The sequence below is a fragment of the Microcaecilia unicolor genome, chromosome 2, assembly GCF_901765095.1.
Source record: "Microcaecilia unicolor chromosome 2, aMicUni1.1, whole genome shotgun sequence".
NCBI lineage: Eukaryota > Metazoa > Chordata > Amphibia > Gymnophiona > Siphonopidae > Microcaecilia > Microcaecilia unicolor.
In genome coordinates, this window is record NC_044032.1 from 45,009,042 (window position 1) to 45,025,240 (window position 16,199).

The 16,199-nt window shown below is 43.7% G+C and overlaps 1 protein-coding gene across 1 annotated transcript in view; it reads right to left on the reverse strand.

The window, feature by feature from the left end:
- LOXHD1 (lipoxygenase homology domains 1) overlaps positions 1-16,199 on the reverse strand; it is a 439,720-nt gene that overhangs the window by 252,848 nt on the left and 170,673 nt on the right. Inside the window, exons 10-11 of the mRNA XM_030192909.1 lie at positions 8,228-8,326; positions 335-483 (exon numbers count right to left, since the gene is read on the reverse strand). Of these exons, the coding sequence (XP_030048769.1) occupies positions 335-483; positions 8,228-8,326 (248 nt within the window). The remainder of the gene's footprint in view (positions 1-334; positions 484-8,227; positions 8,327-16,199) is intronic.

Below are 16,199 nucleotides of genomic sequence, written 5' to 3' on the forward strand. Positions count from 1 at the left end.
CCGGTGAAATAAACATTAAATCATTACTTAACTTGGATAGTAGTGGTGCAACCAATCCGAATTATCTTCAACAGCATACGTTAATCATAAAACCCAATAGGAGAACTCTGTTTCGCCACTATTGGGCTGTTTCAAGGGCTAAACAGCATGATTGCTGTAAGTCCTTTGCTTATAAATCAAATGGTGTATTTTTTCATAAATGCCAACACTTGAAAGGTCTTAAGAGAGCTTCAGCAGAGGCAAATAAAATATGAATCCCCTATTTAAATAACTTAGAAAACTGTATTCACCAGAGGGATAAAGTGAAGGAGGAATTACTTCAAGAAGAACTAACCTTTTCAAGGAACCATCCAGCAGAAGAGCCCTTGTTATTGTGACCAATAGTAATTTTCCGAATTTTCCCCATATTTGGTGCATCGATAGTGAACTTGTCTTCTGCTCCTCGTTCAAAGTTGTTTTTGTCATTGTCCAGTCTACGTTCCCCTGAGAAATGAGAGTAAAGTAGGAAGACTGGATTGCTCACATCAGCTTTTCAAGCTGCATAGTTACACTGTATGTGGGAAAGCTATGCTAGCCACAGGATTTAAGAGGGCAGTTTTCAAAGAGCCTACTTAGGTGCAAAGTCCACCAATACTTCGTACTGTCAAACCCTATACCTAAGTTTTAAAAGGAAATTGCTGCACAATTTCACCTTGAAAATTGAGTACCTGCATCAGGACCAGAACTTACTACTACTACTACTACTACTTAACATTTCTAGAGCGCTACTAGGGTTATGCAGCGCTGTACACTTTAACAAAGAAGGACAGTCCCTGCTCAAAGGAGCTTACAATCTAAAGGACGAAATGTCAAGTTGGGGCAGTCTAGATTTCCTGAATAGAGGTATAGTGGTTAGGTGCTGAAGGCAACATTGAAGAGGTGGGCTTTGAGTAAGGATTTGAAGTTGGGCAGGGAGGGGGCCTGGAGTATGGGCTCAGGGAGTTTATTCCAAGCATGGGGTGAGGCGAGGCAGAAAGGGCGGAGCCTGGAGTTGGCGATAGTGGAGAAGGGTACTGAAAGGAGTGATTTGTCTTGAGAGCGGAGGTTATGGGTAGGAACGTAAGGGGAGATGAGGGTAGAGAGGTAAGGAGGGGCTGCAGATCGAGTGCATTTGTAGGTTAGTAGAAGAAGCTTAAACTGTATGCGGTACCTGAACTTCCATTAAATGGACACCAACAGCCCTACTCAGTGCTTCTCATGGCTGCTCCTGCCCCATGGGCAGGAGGAGGAAGAGTGCTTTAATAGCACATTAGTTCCCTTTGCCATGCAGGGCCAAATTCACAAGTTTATGGTAACTCACAGGTCATGCCATGATATTGACCCCATGCTATTAAAATGCTCTTCTTCCTGCCAGCCATAGAAGCCAAGCCAACCAAAGAAGTGCTCAGTTAAGGAATGGGCCATGTGAGCTGGAATAAGCTGGCATGTTGATTATTTGATTAGGGGACTGTGAAAAGCAGAACACTACTGAACTGCTGTGTTACCTTGGTGGTAACAGAAGGAGGAGAAGGTATCACATGTATTTTGAGTGGCTGTGGAGGAAGCAGTGTAAGACTGCAACATAAATTGTGAAAATCAGTCCATGGGAAGCAGTGGGAATAGGATACATATCCATAGGAGTTAGAGGTTTGCATCAGTATGAGTAACATCATGATAGAGACAGAAGCCTAATGAGGTCGGGGAAGAAGGTGCCAGGCAAGCAGTGTAGGAATGTTGTGTGTGGTGGCAAAAGTTATAGTAATCTAGCAATGAGATGAAAGGCGGGGAGTGAATGTAGGTAAGATGGATGGTAGTGTAATCTTGATGGGTGAGGATGAGCATGGCAGAGTGTGCATTTACATATCAATGGGCCTTCCAGAGTCTGCAGCTGGGTCAGGTGGAGCTTTCTGGAAAGCAGAGACAGTGAATAGGACAAGATCAGACCACAGTGGGGAACATGACCAAGGTGAAATGACAGACAGACAGACAGACACTGCTGCACTGAGAATTATCTATTTGCATGCTGTGCCTCCATTGCATTCAAATCTCTCAAGCATATTTATTGTAGATATCCTAAAAACCAGAGTGGTTGGTGGGTATTTCATGACTAGCTTGAGAACCAGTGTTCTAAGGTATACATATTTTAATCTTTAAGTCTCATCTCATATCACTTTTGTTGTTGATCCAATACCATATTGGTAGCCTATCTCTGGACAACCTACAGCCTCCAGAACTAGACAAATTATTATAGACTAGTAAAAAAGGCCCGTTTCCAAAACAAATGAAACGGGCGCTGGCATGTGTTGGTTTTTTTTTTTGTTTTCTTTTTCTGTTTGATATTAAGGGATATTTTTTTTTTTAAAAAGGAAAAGAGTTTTTTTTTTAAGTTGTAAAGTCTGTATGAGTGTTTGTGGTTTTGAGGGGGGGTTGTGGGGGTCTATGGGTGTATGCTATTTTTTGGGGGGGGAGGGGTGTTTGTGGGATAGGGTAGCGTTGTTCTGTATGAGTGTTTATGGTTTTGAGGGGGGTTGTGGGTGTCTGTGGGTGTGTGTGCCATTTTGTGGGGGGTGTTTGTAGGGGGGTGTTTGTGGGGTAGGGTTGTTCTGTATGAGTGTTTGTGTTTTTTGGGGGGGGATTATGGGATTCTGTGGGTGTTTGTAAGAGAGAGATGTAGGTTTTTACTGTTTCAGTTTTTGTATTAAGGGGGTTGGGGGAGGGAGTGTGTGTGTATGAGTGTGAAAGCAAGATGTTGTCTGTCCATGGCAGTGTGTGGCATTTTGGGTGGTGGACAGTTTGGTTGTATGTATGTGTGTTAGTGAGTGATGCTGATTGTCCATATTAGATGTGGGGGTTTTTTGTGGCTGGTAGGGGGTGATTCTCTGCGTGTGAGTGTGATACAGTAATCTTAATTCAGCAGGGCACTCTGATGTGGTATTTGTAGGCACTTGTATTTTTGTTGAAACCAGAGGGATCCGTTGCAGGCAGGCAGTAGGAGTAGATATGGGTTTTTTTCGAGTGTGGAATGTGGGTGGTGTTCTGTAGGGGGGGACGGGGCTGAGGGCGCATGTGTCTGGAGGTCTCCTTGTAGGCACTGATTTCAGCTGGGCACTCAGGTGGGCTGTGATCCGTTTTTTTTAGGGGGGTGGTTGGGCGCCGGAGGTTTCCGTTTGGGTGGTTTTTTTGGGGGGGGGGGGGGGTTGGTTTGGTTTTAGTGTGGAATGTGGGTGGCGTTCTGAAGGGGGGGCGGGGCTGAGGGCGCATGTGTTTGGAAGTCTCTGTTGTAGGCACTGAACGCCGGCTTGGAGACTCACCGCATGAACAGCTTGCAGAGTAAGGTCCGCGATGTAGTTGTTTTTTAGTGGTGTTCTTCGTCCGCGCTTTCCTCGCGGTTGGTCCCCGTGCTGGTAGCTACCCCCTCCTCAGGAAGGGGCGGGACTCGTGTGTGTTTGGTTTTTTTTTCCTGAACGCCGCTGCATTTTCTTTGCTGTCCCACTCCTGCTCCTCTGCAGCACCGGTCCCATTCAAAGGCTTGGTGGTTTCTAAGTCCATGTGAGTGTTTGGGAGGTGGAACCGTACTTTGTGTGCATCACCTGAGGCACAGCCATTCAGCAGCGCGTGGGCGGGGCAAACACTGATGTTCAAAAAGTGGTCTCTGCCGCCTCACTTTAGAATGTTGGGAAAGTGAGGCTTCATTAGAATGTTGGAGGTGCGTTTTATATAGAGAGATGAGGTCTCACCAATGACCTGTAGATAAGTATCACCTCCTTTTATCTATTGCTTGTACCTCCCATCCCCATACACCCCAGCATTCCTCTGGCTATTTCCGACATGATCATTCTCTTTCCTGGTTCATTCACAGTAGCATCTCTGTCTCACTGGATAACGTCATGCATCTGGGCTGGTGAAATCCAATAAAATAACACTTTTTAATTGCTAAGTTCTCAAGCACTGCTAAAGCCCCATTCTGTTTACTCCTTCAGTGGCACCCACCCTGTTGCAGACTTTAGTGACATCTGCAAAACAACAAGCTTTTCTAAGTCCTGCACATATTGCTTACAAGGTACTAAACAGAATTAGCTTAGGACTGATCTCCAAGGCCTTTCACGTATTTTTCTCCTCAGAGAAAAAATTCCATGGATCCATAGACCAAAATAGGCCTACTCCAGCTGAGCCAGACGCACAAAGGGGAGAAGAAAGCTGCTGGAACAAATAAAACATCACCACTTAAGAAAATCATGGACATACTTTCAACTGTTGCACAGATGACATTATTTTTCCATAATGCTAGACAATGGGAGATGTGTTGAAATAAGGGTCTTCCTTAAAAAGAAACAAGGACCTTTTTTTAATGTTGCTTTGGTTTAACTTGAAAAGATTACTACTACTATTTAGCATTTATATAGCGCTACAAGGCATACGCAGCGCTGCACAAACATAGAAGAAAGACAGTCCCTGCTCAAAGAGCTTACAATCTAATAGACAAAAAATAATAAACCAAGCAAATCAATTAATGTGTAGAGGAAAGAGGAGAGGAGGGTAGGTAGAAGCAAGAGGTTACAAGTGGTTACAAGTCAAAAGCAATGTTAAAGAGGTGGGCTTTCAGTCTAGATTTAAAGATGGCCAAGGATGGGGCAAGACGTAGGGGCTCAGGAAGTTTATTCCAGGCGTAGGGTGCAGCGAGACAGAAGGCGCGAAGTCTGGAGTTGGCAGTAGTGGAGAAGGGAACAGATAAGAAGGATTTATCCATGGAGCGGAGTGCACGGGAAGGGGTGTAGGGAAGGACGAGTGTGGAGAGATACTGGGGAGCAGCAGAGTGAGTACATTTATAGGTTAGTAGAAGAAGTTTGAACAGGATGCGAAAACGGATAGGGAGCCAGTGAAGCGACTTGAGGAGAGGGGTAGTATGAGTAAAGCGACCCTGGCGGAAGACGAGACGGGCAGCATCTCTGTCCTTTTCTTGTTTATTCACTATAGTATGCAGCCCCGCAGCCACTACATATGCAGCTAGAAAAGTGGAAAAAACAGGGAATGTCCTCTGTTCAAGTTCAGGCATATTTAAGCTTGGTCCTTTTAAAAGTGGCTTTGACTAGAATTCCCCAAAAGCTATGTGCTCTGAAGCCCAGGGGGCTGTGATTAGGAGAGATGGGAGGGGGGGGGGGAGGAGCTGTTGGCTCATCAGGCTTCCAGCTGGGTTAATTAGCATTGCCTTCCTGGAATGAGAGACAGAATCACACAAGTGGTTTCTCATTCATTCTATAGCTTCCACTTATCAGTACAGTTCAATCCCTATTGCATCCTCAGGCATTAAACATTCTTATCCATTCGCTTGTAATCAGTCTACTAGATTATTGCAATTCACATTACAGAGGCATTAAAATTAAACAACTTCGGCGATTACAACTGGTACAAAATACAGCACTTCACCTCATTAACAAAATTGGAAAATTCAAACATATTATACCACATTTGAAAACAGCTCACTGGCTACCTCTTACTCACAGAATAACTTCTAAACAACTTCGCTTAGTTTTCAAAACACTAACTACAAAGGAACCGGCTTATCTCTCTTGTTACATAAAACACTAACATCTGTCCCAAGCTCTTGGGTCCCTTCATCAGAATTGATTAATTGAGCCCACTTATAAAGGCAAAGTACATGAGCCTAAAAGAGACTCCATATTTTCTGTGCAGGGTCCCCAACTACGGAATCTATTATCCCAACAACTTCATACAGAAACATCTCTCGCCTAGTTTAAAACCTATCTCGAGATATTGTACTTTTCTGATGCCTTTTAGCTGACTGATAATTATGTTCACTTATTAACAACCACATGATTTGTAGAAGACACTAGCACATACCCTTTTGAGTGTACCCACTCCACCTTTCCTCACTGTGGGCCCCTTTTACTAAGACGTGTAGGCACCTAAGCACGCCCAACACGCGCCAAAATGGACTTACCGCCCGACTACTGCATGGCTCTTGTGGTAATTTCATTTTTGGCACGCGTCCATTAGACGCATCTGAAACACAACTTTTATTTTCGGACACGTGTAGCGGACGTGTGCCAAGTGGCATCTGGCATGTGTAGGTCCTTACCGCCCAAATTCTTTACCACTAGGTCTATGGCTGGCGGTAAGGTCAGAGACCCAAAATGGATGCGCGGCAATTTTGATTTTGCCGCACGTCCATTTTCGGGGAACAAAAGAGGGGTTTTTCACAGGCACACTGAAAAATCATTCTGCGCGTACCCAAAACCAACGCCTACACTACCGCAAGCCACTTTTCAGCACGCCTTTGTAAAAGGACCCCTATCTATCTCTTGTCCGTAGATAAGCACAATTCTCTTTCCTTTTTTATTAGAATGTAAGCTGTCTTGATGGAGCACCCGGGAGATGGGGTATTAAAGTTTTAATAAACTTGAAACTAGAATTCAAATGGGATACTTTTCGTTTTGTGAAAAGAGAAAGCCATACTCAAGGGGAAGAGCAGCATTCCATGGTTACAAAGAGGCTCCAGAAGAGGGCATTGTAAGGTTAGTCGGCAGGGTAAGGCTTAACCCTGTCGGCTCACAGCTGTTCCTGGAGTGCTGGAAGAAAAACTCTCCCTAGTAAGGGGTGGAAACCAGGGTTGACAGTTGTTTGTTGCAAAGGGCCCCAACCTGGAGATAGGTAAGGAAGGAGCAGTGCTTCAGTGGATTACTGAAAGGAATCTTCAGTGCCAGGGTCCAGATAGCAGTATTCCCTGAGACTAGGAACCAGTCCAGTGTGTTTGGGACAGGGGGGTTCAAATCCTAACTGGGAGAAGGATTGTGGGTTGAAGCCATTGAACAAAGGAGCTCCATGAATTAGGGTAAGCCCCCAGGTTTACTCTGCTGGATGGTGTGATAAAAGGGACAGGGGTCTAATGCAGAAAGGACAGTGTGGGAAGGGCTAGCGGCAAAGCAGAATCCCTTGTAGCTATTTCAAATGTTGAAAGAGTGGTGTCTGTTCTGGTTTGTATGGTAGCATAGTGAGGGAGAGTCCGTTAACAAGAAATACCTCATAGCTATGTGGATTGCTGAAAGGGAAGGTGATTTAATCCTTGTTATACATAATGGGCTAGATTCTATATATCATGCCTAAAACATCAGCACCAAAAAAACATAAGCGTATTCTATAAAGTACGCCTACATTTAGGTGTACTTTATAGAATACACCTAAATTTCTGCACAGTTTATAGAATATGCCAAGCGCCCGTCCACATGATTAAATTTAGTGACAGGCAGTTACTCCATATAAAACTTGGTGCAAATGCCGACGCCTAAATTAAGCACAGACTGGTTGTATTCTATAACAGTGCACATTAATGTTAGAAACGCCCATGACCCGCTCATTCAACTCCCATGGTCGTGTCTCCTTTTCAACTATGCGACTTAGAATTTATGCGCATCATGTTATAAAATACGCTGAGATAGTTGTGCATGTAAATTCTAATTAATGTCAATAATTACAATTATCAGCGCTGATTGGCTTGTTAACTAATTAAGGGCCCTGTTTACTAGGGCTGCACTGTAGGCGCGCTAGCATTTTTAGTGCATGCTAAAAATTAGCACACTCTAATGCTTGAGGCACCCGTGGGAATATATAGGTGTTTCTAGCTTTAGCGCATGCTATAAACACTAGCACACCTTAGTAAATAGGGCCCTAAGTTACACGCATAAATCCAGAATACGCCAGGATTTGCATGCACAGTGTAAGTCACGCTATTTAGAATCCGGGGTAAAGAAAAGTTTTGTTTGATTGCTTATATGCAAGTAAGGTGTGCTTAGAGTTTTGCTATATTGGACCAGTGGGAAAACCTGGCCTGGATTGTGATTTGGAGCAAGGTCGGGCAGAGGCCTTAAGCAAGAAATTGCAGAAAACACTCAGGAATATATGGAGTGTACCTTTATGAAGAGGTATGTTGTGTGCTGTTTATTTTAGACTTATCAAAAGATCCTGCATCTTAATGACATGTCTCAGCCTGTGTCACATTGGAGGAAGTCCTAAAATGAGGGCGGAGGATTCCCAGAGCAGAGAGGAAAATCTTTGACTCTAGGTTCAGAGGGGGGTCCCCCCCCCCCCCCCCCCCCCCCCCCCCCCCCCACTGGGACAGAATCAAAGGAAATCAGAAACTATGGCCTGCTCAAAGAATAAATAAATACAAAATAAAAACCAAACTGTACCGTACCAGTGTCTCCATTTTCTCCAAAGATATTAAGAAAAACATCAGCATCTGTTCCACTGCCGTTAGCAGATCCAGTAAAAACTCTGACCACATATTTGTTAGCTGTATAAAAAGATGGAAAAATATACAGGAACATTATTAATAAACAGATTCTGTCACCCGCAAGATGTCTGAGATCTTCTGAAGGATCCCGCTGTGCTCTGGCCACCCAGAGGCAGTGAATAACCAAACTTGGAATTGTGCAGAATTATTTTCCTGCTCTTTCCTGCATCTGTTGACCCCCTGTGTAATAGGCCTTCCCAGCACCCCAAGGGGAGGGAAGGGCCAATTGGGTCCTGTTCAACATTTTCAGATGGCAAATAACATTCCCGCTCTCTTTCAACACTTATCATATTTACTGTATATATTGTTACCTTGGAAACGCCTTAAGCTGCTCCCGTGTCATTTGTTTTTAACTCTACGTCCTGGACAGCATCACATGAGATAGTATCTGCTTCATTCAGATACGGATCAATTTTGAGACTGTCTTGCCTGCAAACCAAGCTAAGTTTCCCTTTGAAAATTTCAGAATAGCAAAGGAATGTGAGAACTTTATACCTGTGTAATTTGCACCTGCTTTGAAACAGGTGTATCATGCATTTGTATGGGATTTCTAAATGAAATTCCTGCATGTTGTTTCTCCCCACCCTCTCCCCAACTATACTTACATACACTTCACTTTTTTCCCCTGCAAAAAAACAGGCTGCATTCTATGAACAGCACGCATTTTCTTTAAACCCCTTGCATACAAAGATTTGAAAATTACCTTCTGAGCATGTATAATGCCATTTGTGACATCATAATCAATACAAACCAATCAGATGGCTGTGAGATGATTTGCAACTCTCATACTGGCATGACTGCCCCCAGTAGATCAAGGGGAATGCAATGGAGTAAAGAATTTTCAGAATAAAACTGATCAATATTTGAAACTACGTATTGCCATTCAGCCAAAAGTTATGCATTTAAATGGTGGCAGGGTGACTAGCATTCTAGGGTGGGACCTAAAATGATATGGATCCTGGCAATATTCAGTCACTCTTCAGATAACCTATCTGTCTAAGAATGACAACAAAAATAACAGGCCTCATGCAGTACAGATAAGTTATACATATAAAGGTATGCTGGCATTTTCAGTGGCCTCAAAATATGCCTCAAAATATACTGATAAATTATCTATATATTTTCATGTGTTCACCACACCACTGAATATTCAACTCAATAAGATTAACATCTGGAGACGTGTTTAGCGACCCCAATTTCTTAGGCACCATATATAAAATTTCTCCTTAAATGCAAAGAAGCCCATTCTATTCCCATGGGCTTCTTCACATTCAGTGTACTGCTAATGGTAGTGCAGCTTTGTAAAGGAGCCCTTAATTTCTTTTACTGATGTAAACTGCCTTGAATCCCACTATGGAAAAAAAAAGCACGATATAAGTGCCTTTTTAAATTAAACTAGATTTGCCAAGGCTCGTCTCCCATAAGATACTAACATAAACTATTACATCACCACCAGCTAACACTATTAGTGCATGTTGGGACCCTTTCACTAAGCTGCATTTGGCACACACTCAGGTGTCCTGCAGTAAGTGTCAAATGCGTGTGAGCTAAATGTGCACTAAAAAGTGTTTTTACATTTTTTTTTGAGGGGGTATATCCGGGGGCAGAGAACGGGCATTCTTGCACTAATCAGTTAGGGCTCCATTTTACCAAGCTGCGGCAAAAGGGGGCTGGCGCAGTTGTCGTTGCATGTTTTATGATCGTGCTGAGGCCCCCTTTTACCGCAGCTGGAAAAAGGTGCAGTCTCGCTTTCCTACAGCAAATGGTCTTGTGGCAAGTAAAGCACGGGCCGAGCAGCCATTTCGGGGGGAGCCCTTATCGCCACCCATTGAGGTGGCAGTAATGGCTACCGCGCCGAGCAGTGCGTGGCACTGATTACCGCCGGGTACACTCCGGCAGTGGCGTTCCTAGGTCGGCTGCCACCCAGGACGGATTGCCACTATGCACCCCCCCCTGGTGCAGCGGCGTCCATCCCCCCAGGGTGCAGCACGATACCCCCCGGCGCAATGACACCCCCCTCCTGGTTGCATTCTTAGCTGCAGAGAGCAGCCATGCGGCTCCGCTGGCTCCCTCTGCCCCGGAACAGGAAGTAACCTGTTCCGGAGCAGAGGGAGCAGGGAACCAGCGGAGCTGACAGGCATGCGGCTGCTCTCTGTACCCCTCCAGCAGCGTGCAACCGGGGCAGACCGCCCTTGCTACGCCACTGCACTCCAGCGCTACAAAAATAAATAAATGTTTGTATCGCCGGAAATGACGGTGTGTTAGGGGTGTGAAGTACTGCCGGGCTGCAGCGGTAGTCCGGCAGTACTTCCTGTATAGCAAGCGGTAAGCCCGCATTGGGCTTACTGCCGCTTAGTAAAAAGAGCCCTCAGTGCAGCTACATTACCGAATTCTAACTGGTTAGCACAGGAATAATGTGTGAGCCCCTAGAACTTACAAAACAGGCAGCGGTAAGTGCACATGTGCTAATCTTTTATAAAATGGCTGCACTCTAATGGCAACATTAGCGCATGGAGTCCAAAGTCAAGAGGAAACTAAAAAAAAACTTCCACACAAAAATGTAAGCAAATCAAGCCAAGAGTGGAAGACGACAAATGTCAAGATGACCAAATGATGTAAAAAAATTCCTTTAATGGGTAAGAACAAGTCCCAGCAGAGAAACTCAACACAGCCTGTGTTTCGGCTGGACATCCTTCATCAGGAGAACCTGCCGAGACTCCAATACAGAATTTAATCCAACCGAAAATATCAAACCCTGCATTAATTAAACTGTCTGTAAGGGTGCATATGATCAACATAAAATGTCTAATCCGCAATGGAATAAACCTGCATTTATATGAACCTACTGCATACCAGCAGTCCAAACCGGAATATCCGCACCTGTGTACTGACTGCTGGTATGCAGTAGGTTCATGTAAATGCAGGTTTTAGTGAAACCCGAACATGCACGCAACGTGAGAGGAAGCAGGTCAGGCAATACGAGGAGAACAGCATTGGAGAAAGGCTTCAGCTGGTGGGGGTTGGGGACCCCGCCAGCCAAACCAGGGGCCCTGGATCCAATTTTGGGGGGCCCAGGCCCCCAAGGCTCCCCATAGCTATGCCACTGGTTCTTTGAATTGCTCACTAAAAATTTATTCGAACTGGGAGCTTAAAAGAGGAAAGGCTAGAAGGATTAGAGTTCCTCAGCTTGAAGAACAGACTGCTGAGATGACATGATAGAGGTCTATTAAGTGGAGTGGAATGGATGAACGTGAATCAGTTGTTTACTAGGGGACACTCCAGGAAGTTATTAAGTAGTACAGTTTAAAACAAATTAGGGAAATATTTTTTCATTCAACGAATGGTAAAGCTCTGGAACTCATTGCCAGAGGATGTGGAAAAAGCATTTAGCATAGGTGGGGTTTAAATAGGATTGGGCAGGTTCCCAGAAGAAAGGTCCATTAACCCTTAAGATAGACTTGAGGAAAACTACTCCTTACACCTGGGGGTAAGCAGCATGGAATTTTGTTATTTTTTGGGATCCTGTCAGGTACTTCTGTCCAGGATTAGCCACTGCTAGAAACAGTATACAGGGCTTGATGGCCCCTTGGGCTGACATAATACAGCGATTCTTATGTTCTCTGAGGGAGAATGTGGAAATGTGGGAGATTACATATTTTCCTGAATATGAGAGACTTTTTTTTAAAGAAATGGCATCTATGGGGCAAAAGAAGGTAGCAAAAATGAAATAGATTCCAAAAATTAGGGGCTCTTTTACCAACGCTTAGTATATGCAAATTGCTAAGAAGCCCATTTTATACCCGTGGGCTTCTTAGCATTTAGCACATGCTAAGCTTCAGTAAAAGGGCCCCTTAGTGAGGCAGAAACAGAGACAGCAGAAATGCTAAAACAGTATCAATAACTGGAGATAATTCAGCTGTCAGACAAAAGAATCAAATGCATTAAGATTCCCTTTTCTTTTTCTACTCAGATTTATATTTCACTACTGTATTAATGTTTCAAGTCTTTGACATCTCCTAATTGATGCCCCCTGTTGTTAGAAATCTTGATAAATTAGGGCACTGCTGTGCTGATGTTTCTCAAAAGCCCCTATGGGTATAACAGTCAGATTTATACAGATGGAATGTAGCAAAATCAATTTAAATGTATATCACAATATTGCCGTCAGCAAGAATGAAGCACTGGATCCGCTATTGTGCCTCACCCTTGATCTGCTTAAGGTTACCAGTTGACTCCAGATTTTTAAGAGTGGACGATCCACTCCAATATTTGCCTCAATGCATGTAGGGACTTGTAGTGCTGACTTTATTATTGCATTCCCCAAGGAAGGTAAAACTCCAATGCGTCAATATTCAGCCCATGGTGGTTGACCTTTTTTTAAACATCAGCCACCAATGGGATTTCTATAGCAGTAGGTGGAAAGTAGGACCAGTGTTGGGCAGACGTCTGCAGTCTGTGGCCTAAAACTGGTAGGGAGAGAGATGGAAATTAAGGGGATCTTTTCCTAAGGTGCACTGGCATTTTTAGGGAGCCCTTTTACTAAGCTGCGTAAGCATCCACACACGCCCCAATGTGCGCCAAAATGGAGTTACCACATGGCTACCATGGGGCTCTTGCGGTAATTTCATTTTTGCCACACGTCCGATACGCGTGGCCGAAAAATAATTTTTCTTTTCGGCCACGGGTATTGGACGCGCACCAAGTGGCATTTGACGCGCGTAGGTCATAACCGCCCAGTTAGCATGTGAGACTTCACCACTAGGTCAATGGCTGGCGGTAAGGTTGCAGACCCCAAAATGGACGTGCGGTAATTTTGATTTTGCCGTACGGTACGTCCATTTTCGGCAAAAATTTTAAAAAGGCATTTTTTTTACAGGTGCGCTGAAAAATGATTCTGCGCGCACCCAAAACCCATGCCTACACTACCGCAAGCCATTTTTCAGCGCACTTTAGTGAAAGGACCCCTTAGTGCGCACTAAAAGTAGGCACACACTAAGCGCTAAAGATGCCAATGTATTCGTATGGGCGTCTTTAGCGTTTAGCGCAAGCCTATTTTTATCATGTGCTAAAAACACCAGCGTGCCTAAAGACCCCCCCAAGTATATCACATCACATTCAAATCATATGCTAATGATTGCAGGCACTGTATATCTCTATTGGGGGAGGGGTAGAATCATAAAGTATACATTAGCAAATAAATGATGCTAGATAGTGGTGGGGGAGGGGAAGATACTCTTAGAGTTGAAAGCAATAGTATCATGGTATTATGCTCCAAGATTGCATCATATAACTTCCCATATGAGGTTGGGAAGGTGACAAGTTGCCAACTGCCCTGTTTATGATTCCAGTGTGTAATCGTTGTTTGTTGTTCCTCTTTACAACTTGCTCAGCATTTGACAGTGATAAATTGCAATCTTTAAAATTAGTCTGCTCTTTATTTAAAGACACCTGCCAGTCTCCTCGAGTTTCTACTATATGCAATGCAGCTCCACGGGCTGACCTTTTTGTTGCTTCTCTAGAGTCGGGAGTGGTCCCAGAGGACATGAGAACAGCAGATGTAGTCCCTCTCCACAAAAGCGGAAGTAAGGAAGAGGTTGGGAACTACAGGTTGGTAAGTCTGTCTCTGTGGTAAGTAAGTTAATGGAAACATTTTTAAAACAGAGAACAGTAAAGCTTTTGGAATTCAATGGATTGCAGGACCCAAGGCAACACGGTTTCACTAGAGGTGGGTCTTTTCAGACAAATCTGATGAATTTCTTGGACTGGTTGACCAGAGAGTTGGATCAAGGGGAAGCGCTAGATGTGGTGTATTTCGATTTCAGCAAAGCCTTTGACACCGTTCCACATGGGCAACTAATAAATAAACGGAGTGCCCTCGGTATGGGCTCTACAGTGACTGACTGGGTTAGGAACTGGTTGAGTGGAAGGCAACAGAGGGTAGTGGTAAATGGAGCTCGTTCTGAGGTAAAAGATGTTACCAGTGGTGTGCCGCAAGGTTCGTTTCTTGGGCAAATCTAACTGCAAATTCTTGCAAATTATTTAAAAAAAGAAGAAGTAACAGTGAGTCACTGATAATATTGATAATATGCTTTTATGAGTCTGGAGAAGAAATTTAAGGAAATATAGTATGTGTTGGTAGGGGAGGGGAGGGGGGTTTGTGAATGATTTCCTAAGATAAAATTTTCAGTTTTTACATTTTCATTATGGTGTAAAAATGTTAACACACCTCTACCCAGAGGCCTTTTTCCCCAAGATGAGCACAAATTATGAGTGCCATCGTAATCTGCTTAGTACTAATTAAAATCAAACAGCTGTAACACAATTGGCACTCAGCCCTGCAGTCAGTGTAATTAAGATTGTAAAAGTTAATTGTACAATGACTGAAATAATGATGCAACCAGGACTCCAGAGAAGAAAAAAATTATTATCTGGTGATAAGAGACGAGGTTGCATAATAGCTGCTACTAGTGTGAAGAAAGGCAGGGGGCAGAGTCCATACATAAACCAGTTTAAGTCTGCACTCAGATAATGTCAATGAGCAGTAACACTGCATAGTAATCGGAGGAGGCAACAGGTCCCTCCCTTATTCAAATCTCAGAGTGATGCTGGCCAATGGAGGAAGTAGACACAGCAGGAACCTCTCATCTCCTCCTAATGGCAGGAGGAAAGGAATAGGATCACCTTGGGAGTATATCTGAATGAAAAATACTTTGGCGCATGATAGACATAAGAACATACGAACCTAAGTCATACTGGGACAGACCAAAGGTTCATGAAGTCCAGCATCCTGTTTCCAACAGTGGCCAATCCAGATTACAAGTACCTGGCAAAATCCCAAAAATAGATTTTATGCCACTTTCCTAGAAATAAGCAGTGGATTTTCCCCAAGTCCATCTTAATAACGGCTTATGGACTTTTCTTTTAGGAAATTAGCCAAACCTTTTTTAAACCCTGCTAAGCTAACTGCTTTTGCCACATTCTCTGGCAATGAATTCCAGCTTCATGCAGGCACCCTAGTCCTAGTAATTTTGGAAAAGGTAAACAAGTGATTCATGTCCAACTGTTCCACTCCACTCAGTATCTTATAGACCTCTATCATATCTTCATATCTCCCCTCAGCCATCTCTTCTCCAAGCTGAAGAGCCCTAGCCGCTTTAGCCTTTCCTCATGGGGAAGTCATCCCATCCCCTTTATCATTTATGTCGCCCTTCTCTGTACCCTTTCTAATTCCACTATCTTTTTTGAGATGCAGTGACCAAAATAGTACACAGTATTCGGTTGCACCAAGAAGTGATACAAAGGCATTATAACATCCTTTAATCATGATCACCTCACTGCCACCCCTCCATGACTGTACATCATATTTTAATTAAACATTTTTGTGTGTGGGTGTATAGATAGATAAAGGTAACATACATGCATAATTCCCCAGATTCTATATATGGCACCCAAAATTGTGCATGCAAATTTGGATGTGTGTCCAATTTGTGCATGCAACTTAATTCAGTAACAAGCCAATAATTAGCAATGACTGGGCACTAACAACCAATTATTGCAGTTAATTGGGCTCCAATTATCATTTGCACACATCTTGTTAAATGCTATGCTTTAAAGATGCATGTGCAAATCTTTCAGTGCACAACTGAAAAGAGGGCATGGTCATGGGAGGGGCACGGGCAGGTCAGAGGCATTCGCTAATGATGTGCACAGTATTATAGAATTTGGGGGCTGTGTGCCTAATTTGTGTCTGATGATTTACACCAAGTTTCAGTTGGTGTAAATCCTCGTGCCTAAAGATGGGCACTGATCCTGGAACTACATGCTATAAGCAGTGCCCAACTTGGACTGCTGTTTATAGACTAGCTTTCAACAT